Consider the following 23,954-nt stretch of genomic DNA (forward strand, 5'->3'; position numbering starts at 1 on the left):
TCTTGGTATTTCTCTATGGATTATCTACTAACTTAATTCTCCTTATACCAACCATCTCTTGGACTCTCCACACCTGAATCATCAAGACACTACGCTATAACATTGAGCACCTATGGTGATGTACACTACATTTTTTTTAATTGTGTCCCTGACAAGCTGTACACATGTAGAGATACCACTTATTTATATCATTTTGCAGCCTTGAGGAAGTCTACGGACGAAACACGTGTCGGCTGCCTATCTGTAAAGAAGAATGTACTTCTACTGAACTGCTACATGCTTGTGCAGAGAATAAAGCACCTTTAACACTACAATTCTGAAACAAGAAGATTATTATATTGAACGTATACTCCAATCATGGACTGTGTGTGAGTGTGATTCGTTTTTTCTATTGAATATTGTCAACCAGGATTCGTGGGTTCTGGTTACAACACCCCTGGTGGCAGGGTCTAATACCGAATAACCACTGCAAATAGAAACGTTTTCTATGTTCTTACCAACAACATTGCCGCTACGTTACCTTGCTATATAAATGTGCGGGGTTGAATGGCATAGCCACCATTGTTTTTTCATGTAACCATCCAGCAAGTATAGAAACAGGTCAAGCTTTACTGCTGCAAAACTTGCAGATAACATGTGTAGTGTTTGCATGTATTACACGTATTAATTTTGCAAGCACATTCAGTGCTATCTTTGCAAGCACTGCCCTCCTTCCTGGAAACACTGTGTCATACCCCACCTCAGTCTGAGCATAAGTCCTTTGATTAACTGGAACAGAAATAGTATTTAAAACAGGCAAAAACAAAGGGCAATACGTGGCTAGGAATATGGCCTTTGCAGTCATTTTACGATTACCTAGCTGCAACGGAAGCAGCTCCTCGACCAACATTCCCACCTCTCGGGGCTCCCCTCGTGCTCGGTGGGGTGGGTTTTGCAATTGGTGGTGCAGCTGCTCCTTTTATGGAAGAGGTGGTGCCTTTTCCTCTACTGCTTGCCATAGGAGGAGCTGGTATTTTCCCGGCTGGTTCTTGCACTTTCTTTGGTGCTTTTGCTTCCTCGGCAGCCTTCCATGCTTGCCACCACGCTTGATCTAGGTGTATTAAAAAAAAAAGCTGTTTAAAGTGCATGCTAACAATCAATATGCTCACTTTTAGCCACATAGACTGGGTATAATAAGAACTTGTTTTAGGAATTCTCAAATTGTATCAGAATCAAGTAGCAGGGCAGGCCAGTGGCTTAACTGTTGCGCTACCTGACTTCTAAGCAAAGACATATTCAGGTTGGAATTCATGTTCTGATAAATGATTGGGTAAAGGGCTGAAAACTTGTTTCACATAAAAGACTTCCATTCCCCTACTACAAAAATGAAAATATTAAAATCAAAGGTTCAATGAAAAATTAAAAAATAAGACAGAACTTTTCTAAAAATTGTTGCATGCAAAAATGACGATCTGCACGTACATAAACAGTCTAACATTTTACTCAACTGTAATAAGTTATAATTTTGTTGCATGCATATTGTAAATAAGGTGATGAGCTCTCTGCCTAACTCTTTCGATACCCACATTCTCAATCATGTACATGCAAGGACTTGTCCATAACAAGGTTGCACAACTTTGAAGGTAAATACAACAACATACCTCAAACCTGATTCATATGCCCCACTATTTCCTACTCATCAATACAAGGATAGCTTTCAACCTCCTTTAACAAGCATACCATCACATCTATTTACATCACCAACCATTTAACCTCCATTTCTGAGAACCTTGTGCAAAGTTCTTTTGATAACCTTACCACCATCCAAGACTTAATTACCAGAAAAGACCACTGCTTTCCATCACAAACACATGGATAGCCAAGATTTCTTCTGCAAGTGAGTGTTGTGGAGACTTTGACTAAGGCTGTACTGCAACGCCATGATGTGGTGTGGTTAAAGTACCACCTTTCCATCTTTGCTACTATCAAATTATTCTTCCCCAACAACCTTTTTCACTCCTCCTATTTCTATGCCATCTGATATATCACCTGCTCCACTACGTACACACCGCTGGCATTGCTATTACTCTCTAGGACTCATCATATCCGTACTTGATACCTTAACAAATTTATACAGACAGCATAATCCTTGGTCACTTCAACAAACCCACTGATGACCCATCCAACAACCACAGCCACTTGCCTCCTGAATGTACCTCATTATTTTATCACCAATAATAATCACCTCACATACATGTAGGGGTTCTACATTCTTATACAGAATTCTCAAAACAAGAACTACTTCCAAGTATAACCAGAGTGGAGTGATGGCCTTCTTCAGTTACAAAGTAATTGAGACAAATGTAAAATGATAACACTGACTCAAATGAGACTGACAAATGAGCTACAAAGGCAAGGGACCTGGAGAGAGAGAGATAAAAGAGAGAGCGAAAGAGTGTGTGTGTGTGTGTGCGCGAGAGAGTGCATATGTATGTGTGTGTATGTGTGTGAAGTGACTCAAGCTGCCTGTAGAAGTAGTATGGATGTTTTAAATATGTAGTTGCAGCACATAGCATCTAACTTAACCTAAGGTCAAACAAACAATACAATACAATACTACTTGTACATTACAACATACCCTCCCCCTTTTACATAAGCAAACAAAAGAAACAGTGAAGGTAAATGAAACTAATAACAAACATAAGCCCTAAGTGTTACAATAGGGTGTCTATTCCTAACACTAGACCCATTCCTAAACGATGAATTCAAGGGAGTGCTCCAAATTATCATTATTAGTAGGTCTCACGTCTTTAACTAACTAACACATTATTAGCAGCGTTTTGGGAAACGTGACCTAGTAAACCCGTGTTCCAGAAGTGGAGTCCTCATTAGATAAACTATCACTGGCCATCAAAGAATCTTCTACAGTATCCAATCGAGAATTACTATTTCTTGAGCTGCCACTTGGAACAGAAATAGGTGAGTAGGTTGATCATCATTATTACCCACCTGTGAGCAACTACTCTTGTCTTGTCAGAACAATGGTCAGATGGCCGAAGATGGTCCACTAATACTATAGTGCCCTTGTTTCACTATCAGAATACGTTATAGACACCTTTGACACTTGCATTTATTTATTTTATTTATTTATTTTGAAGGTTTTATATAGCGTGAACATGACCCTTGCGGGTATCAGAGCACTTTACAAGGGAAGAAAGATGAACAAAAGAACAATGTATGCCATAATTGTGTCTTGCAATTCAAACATCCGTTATGAGAGTTAGATACACTGATCATGTGAATTTACCCATGAGTAGAGATTTTATTTCTTTCTTGAAAGAGGCAGTAGAGGGATTATGTCTGGTTTTTGGGGGCAGTGCATTCCATATCCTAGGAGCGATTCCAGAGAAGGCACGGTTGTAGGTTTTCTTTTTGGCAAATCGTTGTGGTTTCAGAAGATGATTGCTGGAACTTCTGGAGGATCTCTTGCCACATGAGAGCACCAGTTTCTGGGCCAGATAACTCGAAGTATTGTGATGAATGGCTTTGTGAGTCATGCAAGTGATTTTTAGTGTAATTCTTGCTTCAAATGGTAGCCAGTTAAGAGCTCTGCGGTCGGGGTAAATGTGGCAGTTTCTTTTTGAGTCCATAATGAGCCTGGCTCTTAGAGGGGCCGTTGTAGATCTGGGAAGTCTGCACAGAGTTAGTTTGATAAACTTCTAAGTGCCCTCTCATGACTCAATCAAGACGCCTGATTTTTATTGTATCACCAATCATTAATTCATCGTCTACTACATTGATCTTCGTGTCATAATAACGTTTGCTTTTAAGTTGCTTTGTTTTACTACTCAAATTTGTTTTATAGTTTCACAGTTTCTCTAGAATGTAGCCATTTAGGATGCAACTTGGGCACTGGTTCTCTCCTCCTGAATAAAAAAACAGTGTCATTCTAGCCTCAGAATGTGGAATCACATTTTAATTCTACATTCTCTCTTGTTCAGTTCTCTCAACATTAAAATTAGCATTAAATGCCAAAGGTATTCAATCTTTTAAATCCTATTGGGTCTCTCCATTGATCCATTCGCAAGGGGACAATAAAGAGGGGCTCTGATGTGCTTTACTTCCATTTTCTTCAGAAAATCAGCAAATTCAGATGGTAAAAACTGCATCTCATGGTCTGAACCAGAGATATAGGATAACCTTCAATCCCAAAAAGATGCCTCAAAAGGTTAATCACCTCTTTAGCCTCCATCGTGCTAATAAACTGATAATAAATCCAATTGGAATTATAATTTGCATGTACAATTATAAATCTGTTACAATTTTGCATAATATTTATGATATGGTCTTACAATCATAGGATATTGGTCTCATAAAATCAATAGCAATTTTTCCCAGGATGAATTCAGAAACTTAAACAGGATCAGTTGAATACCCTGAATCACAAAATATCTATCAGCGGATGTGCAAGCATTACATGATCCAAAAACAGATTTTACAAATTTTCTAAATAGGCCAGCAACAGTGTAGTTCAATTTGTTTCCTAGTTGAAGTGAGCCCTGAATGTCCATAATGTGCCAAATCCACCAATTTTCTTCGGATTTCATTGGGAGGTACAGTCTTATCTCCTCTAATTACAAACTCACATTGAACACTTAATTTATCTCAACTTTGGACCAGACTTTCACCTCTTAACTCAACCATCTCTAATGTTGCCATTCATGAACAACATATCCCTTAACTGGAAAAAGTTCCTCATCTTCAACAGGCACTTTAGCCAGTCAACTTGAAAAATGGTTCAACTTCTGACAAAAAATGCTCCAACTACACATTTGCTGTCATCCTCCAAATTGTCTTGGAAATTGGTACTCACTGGAAATCTGGAGAGAAAATCACCCCTTGAATTATTTCCACATAGAGTTGAGTGAATATTAAAATTAAACTCCTGAAGCTGTGATAGCAATCTCACTATGCTAGGGCTAGCTTTCCCAATATCCTTTCCACCGAGCAGAAACACAAGCGACTTATGAGCAGTAGAGTAAAATTTCCTTCCCAACAAATAGCCCTTAAAGTACTCTAGGGGCCAAACATATACCAGTGGCACCCTGTCTACTGTGCTCTAACACATTTCTGACTTCTTCAAACATCTAGAAAACAATCCTTTCTTGATTTTTGTTACCAGCAATACTTCTGTAAGAACCGCACCAATTCCCACACAACTTTCATTAACGGCTGCTACACTTGCAGCATTTGGATTAGATGATTGGAGAGCGGGTGCATTTATAACCATAGATTTGAACTTCTCAATTGCAATATATTCTTCAACACGATTTGCATAGCAAACTCTCAAATGGTTTAGTAACAAGTGGAAACCTGGAACAAAGGCATAGTATTTACACACCCTGAAAATTATATTACCTGTTACATATTCTTGGGAATCGGGAGTAACATTAATGGCACAAAAAAAGATCATGCTTGGGTTTAATCCCTTCATAAGTAGTCAAATGCCCCAAATAACTAATAGTATCTGTAAAAAAAAGTACAGTTTTCCTTCTTGACAGTCATTCCACGAATAGACAATCAATGCAACACTGTCTCAAGAACTACTGAGCATTCTTATGAAGTCTTTAAAAAATCAGAATATCATCCCGGTATGCAGAGGCATTTTTTTCCTGACCAAACAAATTGTACACAAGTTTGTAAAAGATTGCAGTTGTAGACATACGTCTGAATGGCATACATAGGTATCTAAAGGCCCCAAAATGCATGACAAAAGCAGTTAATGATCTGCTGTCTTTTGCTAAGGAGATTTCTTGATATGCTAAGCCAGAGATTGATGGGAGAGGAGAATTTTGCATCACCCTTCCTCGCCAATTGCTCTTGAATATTAGGAAGTGAGTGGCAATCCACAAAGATGTTTTAATTTAAATATCTAATGGCAGCACTTATAGGGTTTTGACAGGCATATGCTTTTCCAGACTTATAGAGACCCATTCAGAAGAGTTAGAGTAATGGGAGAACCAGAGCTTATAACTGTAATTTTTCAACATCTCCATTTGATATTATTCAAATTGGCTCTCCATCTTTGCGTCCAACCAGAATCTCAATAGAAAAATCTAGTTCGTAACGAGAAACCTGCAATGGACCTGAGACTTTCACAACCTTGATGATTTGCACTTTACTATTGCTACTAAGTCACATGTTGGCCAAATACCCTAACTTTTTGTACTTTAAATATTGCGTCCCCAAAGCATGACCACACTTAGAATTAAGCCTGTTCTAGAAACACACTTAAGGCTAAAATTATCTGACTTGATTCTTGTTCTAGAACTCTTCAATAGTTCAATAGTAGTATTACATTCCTTGGATGTCTGAATCAATTCTATACCTATTGCCAAATGTAATGTTTCATCCAAAGAGGGGTCTTGCTAACACAGTAAACTTTCCTGAATCATCTTGCAATAACAAAAGCTCAATACTTGACCACGGGCATATTGATCTACTATTCCCTCAAATTTGCAAGTGTCAACAAGACCTCCTAAAGCTGATATGTAGTTATCTAGATACTCATGTGCCATTTATTTCCTTGTAAAAAGACACCCATGATGCTCTAGTACAAATCTTTCGCTGAAAATTGCTGTTCAATCCTCTGTGAATTCATACAACCTTCCAAAACTGCTATAATTTCAGGGACATGGTCAAAATTTTTTAATTCTTCTGTGCGTAAACGTTCATATAGTAAAGCAAACTTCATTTTGGATGAATGCTTCTCCCATCCCCAGCAGTCAAAAAGTTGTCAAAATTACGATGCTACCTTTTCCATCCTAAAGATGGTTTGCATGGAATTAACAGAAAGGGTGCTGGTAAACTTACACCTTGAATTTCTTTCTATATTTAAATGTAATTAATTAAAACCAGCAACGTGCTTAACTATTCAATGTATTTCCATGTTGTTTGAACGATGAATAGATTTTGCTGTTATCCTTGTATATGAGCTCTAGTGAAACTCCAGTGAATGGCTGGAATTTGATAAATAAGAACTACCTCTTTAATGCAGAACTTCACAGATGTTATGAATCAAGGACTCGCTGCAGAATCACTTTGAAATGTTTTGAACTATCTTCTGCGCTTCTTGCTTTTTTACTCCTTTAGAAGGTACTGAATCTTTTAGTGGAAGTGGTCCTCTTAAATTGTTTTAAGCCGTTGTGCACCTGTGTCAGCTCATCGGAATCCAGTGATTTAATGTGATGCAATCGGCATGGCGACACTGAAGGCCGGCATGAGGTAAGTTGCTAGCAGCATCAGTCTTGATAGCTGCACATGAGCAGCAACCACTGGCAATTGGCGCTCGCTGCGACATTGCCACCATCAACAGAGTTGCCGTTTAGTAAAGCAAAGCTTTTGAACAGAGCCCACTGGTTTTTACTCGTAACAGAACAATCTCACCTCGAATCTGCAGTTGACGTTAAGATCACTGCAACTAGGCTTGTACACTGGGCGCTGTGTGGAGAATTGAGAAATCTATGTTTGAAAGTAATACTTCTATCTTTACCTTTGACAATATGAGTGAACTATTTAACTCACTACTTTTTCTTTGAACACTTCACTGTACATTTGCGACCATAACTAGTCAATCGTGGAAGTAACCATTGAAGCCTGGTAATTTTCATCCAGTGCCACAAGACATATATTTTCAGACCAGAACACCATGCGAAAATCTGCCTGATGCCACCACTTTAGCATATAGATCCCTTTATGTGCCTTGTAAATCTTTCTATTAATTTTCTGAACTGAACACCAATGTCAGGGCAAAGTAACCAAGGAGAGCGATTTTACTACCTTCAAATGCAGTAGTGATAACATTAAATTTTTTTTTATAATAAATGCGCACTACTACCCTGAGTTGTCTAGGAGAGCAAACTTGTTAGCAGGGCAAGGCTGAGGTTAAGAGGCTGGCCAGAGTTTAAAAAAAAACCAAAACTCCAACAGGTTGAAAAGCCAGGTTTTTAGATTTTTCCTATAACAGAGGAGGTCCGTTTTCTTTTTCAGGAATAAGGGAAGGCTGTTCCAGAAACGGGAAGTACTGCCTATAAAACCTCTCCTGCCCCATTGTGCTCTTTTTACTCTAGGAACAATGATATTACATGTTGATTCTGAGCGAAGGGATCTTTGCGGAATATACCAACTAAACCAAAGCTTAAAAATTGTCATTAGGTAGTAACAATACTCATTTATGGCAATAATAGTAATCCTTGCTCCAGTATCTAACAACAGAGGGATATCAATGGGATCAATAGTTATACATATGTGAAGGTGACTATAAATGTTGTCAATCTCAATACTTCCAATTAGCATAACCTCTATCAGCTATTCCATGTTTCCAGGTCCATGCGTTATCAGTTGCTCCAGTCCAGATTTTTCTATTAACTTTGGAACTTTTGGTTTTGTTTATTCCATTATAGAACCAGGATTTGAAGTCCCAAAATTCAAAGTAACAACCATTTTCATAAATTCTTCCTCTTTCCAATTGTAAAATTTTGGGTGGTTAAGATCATCAGCTATTGCCTGGTCCTGTACACTTCTGACATTACTATTCTCTCAGTTTCATAACTGTTGGCTTCTGTGTTGTGTCATGTGCTGTTACATGTAACTGAAGTCAGCCTGATAAACTATGGGAACAGCGACATCTTCTTGTCGTATTTAAAAACGACAGTTATTTTGGAGTGCAATTTCACCTGACATGGAAATTAACACTAACGTACCTTTAATTGAAATAAGAGAGGGTCTGGATATTTTATTGACCCTGTCAAATGGTTTTTGGGTCTTTTTTTCTCCAAATCAAACTTTTACTGAAATAAGGTTGCTTTGGGGTTGCATTTATTTTTTATCAAAGTTTTCAGCCCGCTGTTAAGGTATTTAAATTGACAGAAAACTGTTTTTTTTCACCACATCCCTTCAAGTCTCTTTGTTGATGTTCTCTCTTCATGAGGTTGTTAGTGAACCATGCTGCTAATTTTTAGTTTTTGTTTGTTTGTTGAGAGCTAGTAATGCTATGTCATCTATGTCTGATGTTGCATTGTGGTGGTAATTTGTAGGCAAATGATTGAGATCATTGTCACTTAATTGTGAAAGTCATTTCATTTCAGTTATCGCCCAAAGTTTTCAGATCAACGATTTTCAGGTTTCTGCATTTCATCAATGGACGGTGGGTTATTCTTTCATAGCTGAGTTGGACAACGGGATCTCAAATGGAATTTGTAGACAGTCTGCCCAATCAAGGTTGTTTTTGTCTTTAATGGGCCTTCTTTGGTGATGATCTAATCCAAATTGGATCCTTTATCATGTGGGGGTTTGTCTAATTAGTGAATGAGATTATTTTCTTTCAAGAAGTATCCAAGAGGTTTAGCTGTCAAGCTGTTTTACTCTTGCCATGATCAAATCAATGACTGATAAAATAGGAAGAATGTTAAGGGAGATGGTAATGAGTACAGAATGAAGTTGGTAAATGGACAAATGCAATATGGTTATTCTCAGTAAGAGCTAGTTATGATGATGAAGAAAAGAAGTATAATCGATTATGCAGTTTTTAATATTGAGGCCTGGTGGCTTTATCGAACAGGTTAAATATGATTGTGTTGAAAACCATTTAGTAGTTCAAATAAAGCATGATAAGGTAAATACTAATATAAAGAGAATTATAATATTGACAATTTCAAAATTGATGCAAGATATTGTTTTCAATGCCCTAATTTTTAGTGAGAATATCCTTCTTGAAGAATCCCTAGTATTCTCTTAACGGACAATATTTAATGTTCATCCTGACAAGCCCACTTTCCATCACCAGAAACATCCACACACAAACCAAAACACATTTACTCAGCCTTGTTTACTAGCAAGTCCAACACACACACCCTTATTACATTCTTCTTTGCCTCTCAGTCCCTCTGTTGCTCTCTCTCGTTCTGTCATTCTCTCTCGGTCTCCCTCTTCCACCCTCTCCCTGTTGCACTCTTTATTTCTTATTTAAAAACCAGCGCAACAAAAAGAGTGGGCAGAACAGAAAATTGCTTCATGACTATACGAATGGTTAAGCACACTATACAAATGCTACCAGGAAACATGCATCTCGATTAAAACGTGCCCCTCCATTGGATATATCTGGATGGCAAAACGCTCTGTAAGGACAGACTCTCGGAGACCTGGACCCACTGTATCTGTATGATAACATGTCTTAGAAGGACAGGTGATTGGGTCCTAGATGGTATTATGAATCTGGTGACAGACCCACAGGTTAGCCCAAAAGAACACTATGAAAACAACACAGCAAACACCCTCAACATAGCTTAGACATGCTTTAACTGGCTGTCATTGGGCCAGACAGCACACAACACTATCACAAACTCTTACAGAAATAACTGGACCCAGCTCCTGGCACGGTCATATGTACAAAACAGATGCAAGCTATCTAATTGGGTATTCCTTAACCACCTCATTGGTACATTCATTCACATATACCCACACAGCCGACACACACATAAAATGGCATCAAACCACATAATGGAGAAAGATTCCTCAAAACACAACAAACACCTAAAGCTGAGGAATGGACAACTATACACCCCAGCTGTGCGAAACAAGCATGAATAATTATTGGCACGTGCATCCATGAACATAATGCTCCAAGCAGCTCCACAGCAGAACCTACCAAACCACCATCCAACATAGTTCTTCACAAAACCAAATTTTCACTTCTTCACTGCCAGCCAGTATCAAATACAATTAACAGCTAAACAACGGGAACCACAGCCAAACAGAATATCAGCAGACCACTTTGACTTTGGTCAATGAGAATTCCTGAACTATAAAGGTCTCCCAGCTTTTCAAAGCATTTTGCTACCCTGAGCAGGCTCCCCCCACGCCCAGGAGAGGGGCATCCTTAGTTGCGTCACGGAGCTGAGACTCCTCCAGGGGCTGGATGCTGGAAGGGGATGGATCCCTGCTGATGCTTCAATGCGTAAAGGAAACCAAAACTTAATTAGGTTATTTAAGGCGGCGTCCGGGGTCTCATCCTCTTTGTCTTCTTGGACCCCAGGGAAGCCGCAGGAGCGTTGTAAACCACCTACCCGGCAGAAGAGCAAGGCGGAGCGCTGACAGATAACAGAAAAAGAGGGCATGCACAGCGATGGAGATTCAGCAACTAAATGGACCCCAGGAGTGGGGTAGGATGAAGTGTGCAGAGGGTAGGCGTGGAGGGGACTGACCTGCTTGTGGTCCTGGACTCTACTGCCCTAACCCGCAACGTATGGACTGAGTAAAATCTTGGGGAGAACCAGGATTTCAAGTAATGTGACTGATTGCTGTAGCGCATTGGGGCCTGCTGGCACAATGTGCGCGGCTGAGTGGGACGTTGTGTCGGCCAAATACAGGGTGTGCTATGAAACCCTGGATTTCAAGTAATGCAACTGTTTGCTGTAGCGCGTTGGGGCCTGCTGGCACAATGTGCGCAGCTGAGTGGGACGGCCGCGTCGGCCAAATTAAAGTTGAAGGGTGTGCTATGAGTGGGACAGCAGAGTATGGCCTAATTTCCTTACTGCCTTGACATGTCGGCCAAGTGTACGGCCAAGCTGAAGATCAAGTGTAATGTCTGGCCTAATTTTCCTTACTGCTTTTGACATGTGGATGGCGCTAGTGCGATGCTGTGAATAATGATACATATACAAGTGGAATACTTGTACTCTCGTGATGGTTTGTGGTGATTACTAGATTTATGTGAATAAAAAGTCTACGCCTTGGACAACATAACCTGCTTCTGAGTGTTCTTTGCCCCCTCCCCGCGGGGGCAGTAGGGGATCAGAGGTGGGGGTGGAGTGAGTGTTACGTTGTGCGCATACTATAACAAGCATTTTCAATGCAATAGGTCTCGAATTACCGACATTTTGAGCAATTGGCATTGCTAATAGTAATGCAACGCCAAATAGTCCAAACTTACAGTAATGCGAGACAATATTACATTGCTTGCTTGCAGTGGAGTTATTATTAAAGGAAAAAGTGAACGTTGTCCTGTGGTGTTTATGAAGTGATATTGTAACGTCATCGTGTTAGCTTTGCGCTATAAAAAGGATGCCCCAAAATTACTTGAGCACAAAAGAGAACACTGGTGCACACAATTGAAAAGGGGACCCCAATGGCTGTTATGTGAATTGCATCCTTAAAAAACATCAACAGCTAGCAAGGAGGGGTCGTGGGCACATCACATCACAGCATGTGACTGTGCCTTGGGTCCATTAACTGATGGACAATAGTGCGCACTTCAAATCTGCCTACAAACGCTACATGAAACACTGGAAATATCCTTTCCAATACAGGCCAGAGTACTGATACTGACATTGGGTTGAAGCCCCTGTTAATCATTTCATGTGACTTGGCTAAGACTATCTGGGAATAAGTGATATTTTAGGTGAGCGCTGGCTAGCATTAAAGTTTTATATTCACCCTAGCGACAATGCTTTTGCTTTGAATAAAACAAGCCCATAGCTCTATACTGCTAGAACCAAGTTCACCAGATCAAAAAAGACGTCATCCTTTGCATAATGGACTGCAGGGAGAAATGTAGAGAGGTGAGGGGGAGAGAAAGAGCGTGAAGAGGGAACTGGAATGGAACTAAAGAATGCATGCATGTATAGAAATACCTTTGTGAATTCATTTTCTTAAAATAAGTCCTTTTCTTAACAGCTCAGTCTACGTCAAAATTTCAGGGGGGGGGGGAGGATTCTCCCAGCAATATTCAGAGTGAAGATGCAGGGGCTCTAAGAAGTAGTGAAAACACAACAAAGCCTCATTAGCAAGTAAATGGTCTTTTAAAGACCTGTGAAGTAATCAAGTGCGGCTGTGTGTGTGCCCGGAAGCTGTCTCAGCCGGGTTGACACACGACGGGGGGGGAGGGGCTGAAGCCCTTTGATCCCAATGGCATTGCGCGCCTGGTCAGCAGCAAAGTGCTTCTATATATTTGTTGTAGCGCCTCTAAATAATTCTCCAGGGAGCAGTTAAACACAAACAAGAGCAAAGAACAAAAAAAATGAATGACAGCAAAAGTGGATGCATCAAACACGGCAATCCAGAGTATGCAAGCCGCGAAAACAAAAAAGAAGTTCCAAGGGAAACACTTCATTCCATGTGCAGCATGTTTACTGTACTTTGTCGGTGCTGCATAGGTGTTCCCCAGAAAATAAAGGCTGATCTACATAGCACATTAGCCTGTCACAGTGAAAAAATGCAAACAGACAAGCCAATAAACCAATTAGAAGCAAAGAGGTGTCGGTGTAGTTTGCCTAGATATACAGATTACTTGAAGTCTCAGAGAGACAGCGCATGCGCTGCCTAGGCGAGACCTAAAAATGATGTGAATTTGCTATACATATGCACTTAACATAACATGACAATCATAACCTTGCACAGTTATGTTATGAAATGTCAAGGATAGCAGCCATATGAATACCATAACCACATAGCCCTATATTAGGTTTGATGAGTAGTGCAATTAAGCCAAACAAACAACAGTTGGCAATCAAGAATTCGCACATTAGTGACTAGAAGGGATTGAGCCAGGCCAGGAGGACCTTCAATAAGTTGACAAAGTTGAAAGAATAGGAGGCCTGACAAAGCAACGGGTGACTTTATTAGAGGCAATACACGAAAAACACCAAAATAGGTTTCACAGCATCTTAGCAAATAGGAGCCCAAAATATACACCCATGGCAGATACTGTGATATATATTAACTTTGAATCCTTGCATTTTTAGAAATGGCTGAATAGCGAAGAGGAGGTGGCATGTAGGAACTATCTTGAGAGTTATTTAGGGCAGAAAAGTAATCTCACACAATTTCACATACAAGAAGCTTTGAGGGCGCTGAGAGGAAAAAAAACAGGAAAGGCCTTTAATGGAGATCACTCAGCTCCACATATGTACAAAGTAGAGACACATTTGTAGGCTGGGTTTACAAGTGCATTAAATGCTATTGCTATCACTTCAGCTGCCCCCTGCTAGAAGAAAGAGACATAGCCTATGAAAGGAGATTGCAGAACTCCATCACCTACTGATACATCTGCTAAATTATTTGTGAAGGTAATCCATTCCTTGGTCAATTTCACATAAGCTCTTGACACAAGCTTTGTGATTGGCCAGCCATCACGCCACGTTAAGCATGCTAACACGACGTTGCAGATAGACACACCCAGCCCCCCGGCATAATCCGAGGCTTTTTGCTGGCAGCATATAACTATGCCGGTGAATGAGGATCAGTTACCAGTGGAGGTCCGGTTCATGAGGAACGCTGTAGGTACCAAGCGGGTGCCTGGCATCGAAGGCGTGAGTCGATATGAAGACACGAGATAAGTAACCTCTGCATGTCCGGTATTTTTTATTTAATTTCCTTCCCTCGTTTCTTCTTTGTACTTTCAGGGTGTGCCATTTTGCCACCACCCCCCTCCCGAGACCCATGGTGTGATGAAAGATTACACCCTATGTAAGATACTTCCTAAATTTACGATCCAAACGTGCCCAGCAGCACTTAATTGTCGTTCAAATATAGATAGTGTTTTATCCCACAGATTACCGCTATCGCTAAATGCCACAATGGGCATACAAGACAATAGATTTGAATTACGGTAGTCCCACTAAATAAGTCGATCTTAATTTAAATAAGTGCACTTGATGATTCGCAATAGCACACTGGATCTGTGTTACTGTTCAAGTGCACCTCGAAGAGCACCGATGTATGTATGTATGTGTCGCTATGACAAACGCACGAAAATTGCATCCAAATAATCCTTTGTATGTTTTTCTCTTTTTATCTATATGTTTGTCATTGTCTATTACAAAATATTCACATTGTTTCAGAATAAACTCGGTCACACTTATAACCTTTGGTTAGGGTGGGCCTTAGCGCGTCCATACCACCAAGGTTCACCTTTCTGGTCCTGACGAATGCCTGGTTAATCACCATTCATAGGCAGAAACATGTTGACCATACACTAAGGGATTTAGCTGAACATTTTATTCAGTTTGCACATCCCACACTTCGTTTTTACTCATGTCTGATTGGCTAACTAATAAAAATTATTTTATGACACAATCTAGACATTTTTAACTCATTTTCACTGATCACAATTCACAAAAAAAACAGCTTCGCAGTAATTCTGGCGTTGAAGCACACCAGGGTGGCATTCGGCCTCTCCTGGTAGGGCCCAATGATGAAGCATGTCACCAACTAGGTTGGTGAGTGAGGGCTTTCTAAAGAACCTAGTCGGATTCTACATGCATGCTCTTCTTTTCAGTAAGGCTCACTCTTCTGTTGTTTTGATTAGGTAATCCATTCAGGCCTGGATGAGTGGACCTAAAGGACTATTTGCTAGTGGCCTTTATGGATTTCAAGAACGGGTTAGCACAGTATACGAAGCTGCAAATCCTCTTTTATCGCCCTAAGAGCGTTTTGTTGTGGAAAAGCACATTTTATATAGAACACCGATGGATCTCAGGTTCCATTTGCAATGCTGTGGTCAGAGACCTGCCATGATAAAGACAGATTGGAAGGGGCATCGATTCAATCTTGCTCAAACGTGTTATAGCGCTCTACAAGAATAACACAGAGGGTGTTTAGCACAAGTCTACATCAAGGGAATTTGAGCTACATGGCTGATGAAAACAAGGATGTATCCATGCTCAATGCCTCTTGATCTGTATATAATAATTGGCAATTGGCAATTTCTTTTAATTCCAGGTGACACTAATGGGGAATGGAAAGAGTTTGCATGGCAACTTTTAAATCTCAAAGAGGTGGAGGTGAAGCTCAAATGGTTCTACTACCTGGGGATTAAATTTGCGCCAACTTGAGGCTGGTGCAACCATATACAAAAAAATCAATCATTGCTTTATCCCAGGTCAATGATGGCATTTTACATGCTTTTGTATAAGAATGGGGACATGTTTGCCAAAAGCTACACTGAGCATGTAGGAGGTAACGTCTCTCTCCATATCAATATGGAAGCCATATTGAGTCTGGCTCCATGCCTATCACAACTCTCCTGGCTAATTACCACTTGTTTTTCATATTTCATTTCTCTTCTTCCTTTTCTCGTGTTCTCTGTTTTGCTCATTTAAGTTTTCAAGATGAACTTCTTGTTTTCTGTCTTCTACTCATCTAGGTTTTCAGGGTAAACCACTCTAGTTGAATCCTTTTTTCACTCTACAACCACATTTACCAAGTACTCAGTAGACGTGTGTGATTTTTCCATGTTGGAAGTGTACGAATAGGACATTTACATGCCCAGTGTCAGACACTTCGAAGCACACAATTCGATGCAATTGAAAGTAGATCTGATGGCATCACAGACATGCGTAGTCCGTTCTTCGAATCTGCAATACCTAAAAAAAATCTGCGGTTTTTCTTTCGTTTTGCTGTTGCTGTTTTAGGATTAATCTACTCATTTTCTGTCTTCATGAGCTGAGAATTCTTAGCTTTAATATGGCCGTCAATTATCTTCTGAATTTATTTTGGTATTCACTATACATTTAACTTAAAACGTGTTTGCTTATGTTCAATCTTTTTAGCCATTTGTCAACGCAGTCATCGTATGTTTAAAAACATTTACAACACAGCTCCTCTCAAATTTGCCAGACTTATGAAGACCAAAACAAGTGCCAATACTGTATGTGTTTTCAACACGGCTTTTTCGTAGTGAGCTGAATTAAACAAGAACACTAGCCACAACTTTGTTGGTGAATTTAATCCATGTGACAAACTTTACATCGGCAAGACCAATCAAGAAGTGCGGCTTCGTATTCAACAACATAAATCAAGGATCCGTAAAAAAGTACAAAATGCACCATTGGTACACCACTGGAATTTGAACAATCACACGGAACAGGATCTAAAATGGACAGTCATCTCCAAAGTGGAGCGTGACCCACGAGGCGGCGACTTGGATGCGAAATTATTGAAGAGAGAAGCAATGTTGATAATAAAATTCAACACATCTATTGACGGGTTAAATGAACTCTCGGAAATCTATAAATTATGAACTAAGATCTCTCCCACACAATAATTAAGGAAGGATTCACTGGGCTATATTGTAATCGAGGTTGAAACATCCATATATTTTATTCACATTGTACACGCCGCGTGAAAACTCTTCTATAATCCTGTGAAGATTCCAACTAATCATCCCTCAGGTCGTGGGAACAACCACTGCTATCTCGATTGGATCTAACAAACTACAACTCCCATGATACTTAGAGACCTGTTCACGCGAGAAGGAAATACGTAAAAAACGGATGTAGGTAATGGCCATCTCCAGCTTGCAGGAACTCTGAAGCCAGCCACCGCTAAATCTGAGCACGATTTACGACGCTCCCGCAGGTAAAAGAAGACGTAGATTTTTCGTATAGATAACTGCCCGCTAAACCCAGGATTCACTAGCGGACCGAAGGTTAAACGACCACTTTATCCGCTTGTCTCCACAGAGCCAAACGGACGCTGCGATTGATTCGCCACTCCGCCAGACTAAGGAATTTGTTTGCCTGCTCGCGCTCTGCCCCGAGGTAAGCAGACGAGCTTTAAGCAACTATTGTTTCCACTTAAGACCTTGCTGCGCGTATTTTCACCCAGCATTTTCGGCTTTTCAGATAAAGCGCCTGTCGTGTTGGAGCGGCTGTCGAATTACACACAAATTATAAAGACCAAAGAATCTCTCTGGCACATTTTCTTCGGCTCATTACAACACTTTAAACAAGGTGCGTTTTCTCTTTCTTGGTCTGTCTGACTTAGGCTGTGTTTTGTAGTAGCTATATAGACATAGATATTGACTAGTCTTGGTCCTGATTCCATTTAGGTTTCTGGTTGATGAAGCAACACCTTAAAGAATAAGTTGGCTTTCCTCTCTGTTAGGTAAGACTTTTTTAACAAACTCATGCAGCGTTGACGCATTAGATTAGGGTCACTCTCATTTCAAAACTCTTTCTGTTTTGGTTCACAGCCACATGTTGGTCCTGATGAGAATCCCAGCACTCAGTGGGATTCGAAACGCGTAGACCTCTCTCCGCTTCGGGTCAATCTTTGTCTAAAACAAACAGTGAATCAACCCATGACTAAGTCAATTGCGATATATTGATGGCCTGTATATAAATTGTACATAATATGTTTTGAATGTGTTGTCTGTATGTTAAAACTTTTTCTTTTTCTTTATTGTGCACAGGTGTCTAAATTGTAACAAATGTATGTGTATTGTTAGTATTGTCATTTATGTTGTGATGCATTGTAATGAGCGTACTTTATTTAATTGTAACGAAAAACAAAAAAATGCAGTGTTTATAAAATAGCAAACATTGTTTTGATTAAATTCACCAACAAAGTTGTGGCTAGTGTTCTTGTTTAATTCAGCTCACTACGAAAAAGCCGTGTTGAAAACACATACAGTATTGGCACTTGTTTTGTTCTTTATACTAAGCTTTGGTTTGGCCGTGCTGCTATTTAAGCCAGAACCCTCTTTGCTTTTTGAGACTTATGAAGACAGCAAAAACCAAAGGAAATGATGGAAGGAAGCTTGTTTCCGGTTCAGGGAAGACATGGCTTGGCAGTTCGGGCTGGACTGTTCCCATGAGGCACAGGGTCAGACTGATTTGCATATGGCCATGTCTGAACTGGGGTGGCAGAGTGGGCTAAAGAATGGTGATGGATTAAACCCAGATCAGTTGACTGGGGGTGAGTGCTTGCAATGTTCAACACTCCGTCCATCATTTCCTTTGGTTTTTGCTTTGTTCGCCATAAGTTGGCAGGGTATGCTCAGACGTGAGTCCCTTGTTCCCTTTGCCACTGGATTCAAGCAAGCCTGGCTGAAGACGGCTGAAATGCCAGAAACCGGTCCTAGGAAGCTTGTTTCCGGTCCAGGGAAGACATGGCTTGGCAGTTCGGGCTGGACTGTTCCCATGAGGCACAGGGTCAGACTGATTTGCATATGACCATGTCTGAACTGGGGTGGCAGAGTGGGCTAAAGAACGGTGATGGATTAAACCCAGATCAGTTGACTGGGGGTGAGTGCTTGCAATGTTCAACACTCTGTCCATCATTTCCTTTGGTTTTTGCTTTGTCCGCCATAAGTTGGCAGGGTATGCTCAGACGTGAGTCCCTTGTTCACTTTGCCACTGGATTCAAGCAAGCCTGGCTGAAGACGGCTGAAATGCCAGAAACCGGTCCTAGGAAGCTTGTTTCCGGTCCAGGGAAGACATGGCTTGGCAGTTCGGGCTGGACTGTTCCCATGAGGCACAGGGTCAGACTGATTTGCATATGGCCATGTCTGAACTGGGGTGGCAGAGTGGGCTAAAGAACGGTGATGGATTAAACCCAGATCAGTTGACTGGGGGTGAGTGCTTGCAATGTTCAACACTCCATCCATCATTTCCTTTGGTTTAGACTTATGAAGACACCAAATGAACAGAGTCACTCTATTATGGTGTTCCCTCACTTCGATCACAGGTTATTTCTCTAATCTCTGAAACAGGAGGCTAATAATGCGTGACTAACTACAGCCATCAAGCTCCTGACATCTGTTGCTTTCAAGACAGATGGGAAATACTAGTTCACAGCACATTTGTTAGTTGACCTCTCTGTTCATCCAAAGGTTCCTTTATTTAGGCTTTAAACATTAATTTTGAGGGTAAGCGCTCACAATTTGTTTCATGAATGGCACTGTGCAAATGAATCGGGAAGTGGTGCACAGGTCACTGTTTTACCCCTGCCTTTCATAGACCCAGTTCTCATTAATTAAGAGTCCCTTGCCGTGTTTCAGCTTTACCCACACTGGCTAGAGTCCTACAATATATAATATACCAAATGTAGCAAAGAATCACAAACCAAGATCATCCAACGGATAGTACGAAACCCTAATCACTAACCAATACCAATAAATAAAGATAGAATGCATGAAAATAGATCTGATCTTCTCCAACGACAAACATCACTAAACAGACCTCTTCTACTGCGTGTAGATCACACAACAAAATTCTCTAAAGGACGCAAACTGTTCATCTCCCCATCCCCTTCATTCAAGGTGGAAGTGGCTATCTCTATAATTATGATTGAAGCCACTCGTTTTACTCTGAAATTCTTTGCTCTACTCTTTTCAACATTACTAAACATCTGGAGGTACATAAATATCATGCAGACTTTAGACCACTAGTCAGAAACACACACAATGGCGCAACTCTCAGACATTTGATATAATAAATGCCAAAATCACACAACTCAAATCACCACAAAACATCTCTCTTTCTCTTACCTAGACACCTGTAAAGGAATCTGCCTTAGATTTGTCCTTAGCATCACTTATGACACAACAGACTCTCCACTACTTGGGTGTCCTCGCAGTCTGTTCTACTTTCAGCATCAAAATTCAAACTCACCATGATCTAACTCTCAGGCCTAGCGAAAACGGAAATAACACTGAGAAAGAGTACCTCTGACATCTTGAAATCAAAATGTCAAATAAAAGAAGGTTATCAGAAGGGTCAAAAATGTTCTACAAACTCCATGGTTACCTCAAAGGGTACAGAGGATCCACCCTAACCCACCAATAAAAGGCCTCTGTCGCTCATTCTTGATGCTATACCTCTTGTTAACCTAACTGAAATTGTCTATGAATTAATATTCATAACTTCAGGAACAAGATACATACAGTTGAAATTATTGAAAATAAGTAAAACAGACTCAATCATCCATGTTACAGCCCAATCGACTGTACCCTACACTACCAGTCAAATTCTAGGAACAATATAGAACGCAATACAACAAGAGCTTGCAACACTCTCTCACAGGAGGATAATAGGATAATGTTAACTTAGTAGAGGTCTACAAGCACAACTAGCTCTAACACTCCTATAATTATGGACACTAGAAAGCAAAACAGCTACTCTCTTAAACAAGTCCTAATTTTAACTGTCTAATAGATCTTGCTATCTTTTAGACCCAATCCAAAAACCAAGTACAGTCCTGTAGATTGTCTGGAAAATATTGTGCAGACATCTCAGCCAAACTTATTATTTTTGACTGAGACATGGCTTAACGGAGCCTCTCAATAGTTTTAAATATTCTTGCCCTACCATATTACTTGATCAAACGCCTATACGGATAATCTCTCGGATTACGTACTGGATCATTGAAAAATGTTTAGTCATCCAATCACATTCATTTTTTAAATGTAGATCTGTGTATTTTTGCAATACAAGTGGCTCGATAACAACTAAACAAGGCACAAAAGGCCCTATTTGAGCAAAGTTTTAGGGCCTGATTTAGATCTTGGCGGGACTCGTCCCACCGTCACTATTTCAGCAGTCTTCCCACACCCCACCTTGGCGGTCTGCCGGTCTGATTTAGATGTTGGCTGCACACCGGAGATAAGACCGCCGCAGTCCCGCTGCCTCCACCAGAATCTTTTTCCCACGTCAGAGGCAGAAGCTGCTGTCAGTTTAAGTCCCGCCTAGATTCCCGCCATCAAGATTACGATGTGCCTTTCCGTCGGGGCAACCGAGGTGGGGAAACCTCCAAGCTCGAGTTGGCGGAATGGAAGTAAACGAGGTGAAACCCCCCCTTTTATTGAGGTCCCACCACTGATTCCAATCTTGAATGCCATTGTCCAGGTCCTTCCTGCGCTGCTGCTACTTGACCACTACGCTCAGCAACTCCGTTGTTGCCGGAATCTAAGGTAGGCTTTTGTGGTGGGTGTGGGTGTACATTCAATAGTGTGTGTATGTTGTTGGTGTTCAATGCTATATGTAAAACAAATGGGCAGTACACCTTACATATATATACAATTTGACAGATTCACAATATATATGTGTATTGGCATGAAAATAAGTAGTACTTACCTGACTCCACACCACCATGGCCTCACTCCGTCAGGGCATCGCCATTAGCACAACGGGAACGACTTGGCATGACGGTGAAGGAGTAATGTTAGCCAGCAGATAAGACCGCCGTCGCGGCAGTCTCCGGTCTATTGCGGCAACACCTAAAAACTTCAGGCGGATCGCCTTCAGTAGGTGGAGTACTTGAGACTGCCGCCGGGGCAAAACAGCGGTAGTACCGACAAGATCTAAATCAGGCCCTTAGTTTCTCTCCAAGTTTGGTATAACATCTTTTCAGTAGTTTTCACTGAAGACATGGGCAATAATTCCTATGGGAGCTTGGATAGGAAACACAACATTTATTCCTGTAACTTCCTCCCCTACTAGAAAGATCTGCATGACACTCGACAGTCCACTGTACGCCTGGCGTCCATTTGTGGGGGATCTTTGTGATTTACTGTGTGTCATCATAAATGCTTAACTGACTTAGCGCCCTGAAGTTTAGCCCTGACTGCTCGCGCCACACTACCTATAGGGTGAGCAGGGGTTGTTCTGAAGGGATAATTCTCTTGCCCTGAATGGAAGAAGGGACCACTGCTTGTCACAAGTAACCACCTGTGCCAACCAGAAGTTCCCCATTCTAACAGCCACTATTTAGTTAGATGAACCACATATGTGCCACATTTGGTTACGATGTCTCAAGCAGCACCAATGTTATAAGCAAACCTAAAAATACCCCACTTTCCATGGTAGCCAAGTTTTAGCCATAACTAAACAGTAGCTATTTGAGCACTATTGCTTGGACGGGTTCATGGGGGTGCTGGATTACCTTATGCAAGATCAAGTAAACCATGCCTGGCTGTAGGACTTAAACGCTGAGCCAGCGAAGTTAAAATGTTTCTCATGACAACTACTATGCTAAACACAAACCATGGTATGTAGCCACAGCGGCATGATTATATTTAACCTCATCATATTATATAAAATGTAAATGGTGATGAAAAGAGCACTTTAATGTCCAAATGGGACCCTCTCAATCACACACCCTACACAGTGTATCTTGCTATCTGTGCCGGCAAGTGTGTCAGCGCCCCACATAGGGGTAGTAAGTTCTATACAAATTCAACAATATAATACAATACTTATTTCATTTGAGAAAAAATAATCAGTGGGTGCGATTGGTAGATTGTCTAAAATGTGAATAGCAAAATAGCTTCATATGCAATGTGTGAAAATGCTAACTAGAATCTTATTAGTATGATTGGGCACCAACATTTAGAGTAATCGATAGTGCAAAATATAGAATCTGCACTAATCAGGAGGCTCAAATGTCACTTTTGAATTTGCCAGGCGGGGTAAACTTCAGTGCAACGCTGAATATTTCAATCACGGCAACTTACTTGTTATTTCTTGCTTAGGTGGTCCCTTGATGGGCATGTTCTCCAGACTAATGCTAGCACTGAATGAAAGCTTAGCATCCCTCAGAGACTGCTGTGCATTTTCAGAGTTATTGTCATACTGAGCGAGCTGGGCCAGTCCCAGCAGGTAGAGCGCATTACTACTGCAGGGAGATGCGATAACTCCTAGTTGACACACCTATAAGAAAAGAGGGAGACCTGGATATACATTAGGATGTTAAAAAAGTATTACTTAGAAAATATCACTAAAACATATGACTTTGTGTTGAAGCGGATAATTACAAAAGTCGCTTGTTTGAATAAAACCACAATAATAATGATTTCAGAAGGCCCTTTAAAAAAACACATATTGAAAGACATTTTTCCACATTTTTTCTTAAGCAATGGAAATGTCAGAAGCACTTGGCCATTTTTTTCACTACTTGTACTCGTAAACATGCGATTATGCTATGGTACGTTTAAGCGCTGGACTTCTAATTACTGCCAAACTCTTGCTAAAATAAATCTACATTTTTTCATTGACTTGTACTGTTTGGCCAGCACATGTAAGACTCTCGCTTTACTATATACAAATTATATGTTTTTATTGAACTTTACATTACATTTTCTTGTAACTTCCAAATTAATTGTTAGGTGTGAAGTCAGCCCAGACCTTTTGTTTTTA

General features: G+C 40.5%; 1 protein-coding gene across 1 annotated transcript in view; it reads right to left on the minus strand.

Annotated features, from left to right (window-relative positions):
* Positions 1–23,954, minus strand: part of LOC146821513 (uncharacterized) — a 436,639-nt gene that overhangs the window by 55,719 nt on the left and 356,966 nt on the right. The window contains exons 15-16 of the mRNA XM_085612507.1: positions 23,273–23,468; positions 856–1,090 (exon numbers count right to left, since the gene is read on the minus strand). Of these exons, the coding sequence (XP_085468633.1) occupies positions 856–1,090; positions 23,273–23,468 (431 nt within the window). The remainder of the gene's footprint in view (positions 1–855; positions 1,091–23,272; positions 23,469–23,954) is intronic.

The sequence above is a fragment of the Triturus cristatus genome, chromosome 6 (genome assembly GCF_964204655.1).
Source record: "Triturus cristatus chromosome 6, aTriCri1.1, whole genome shotgun sequence".
Taxonomy (NCBI): Eukaryota; Metazoa; Chordata; class Amphibia; order Caudata; family Salamandridae; genus Triturus; species Triturus cristatus.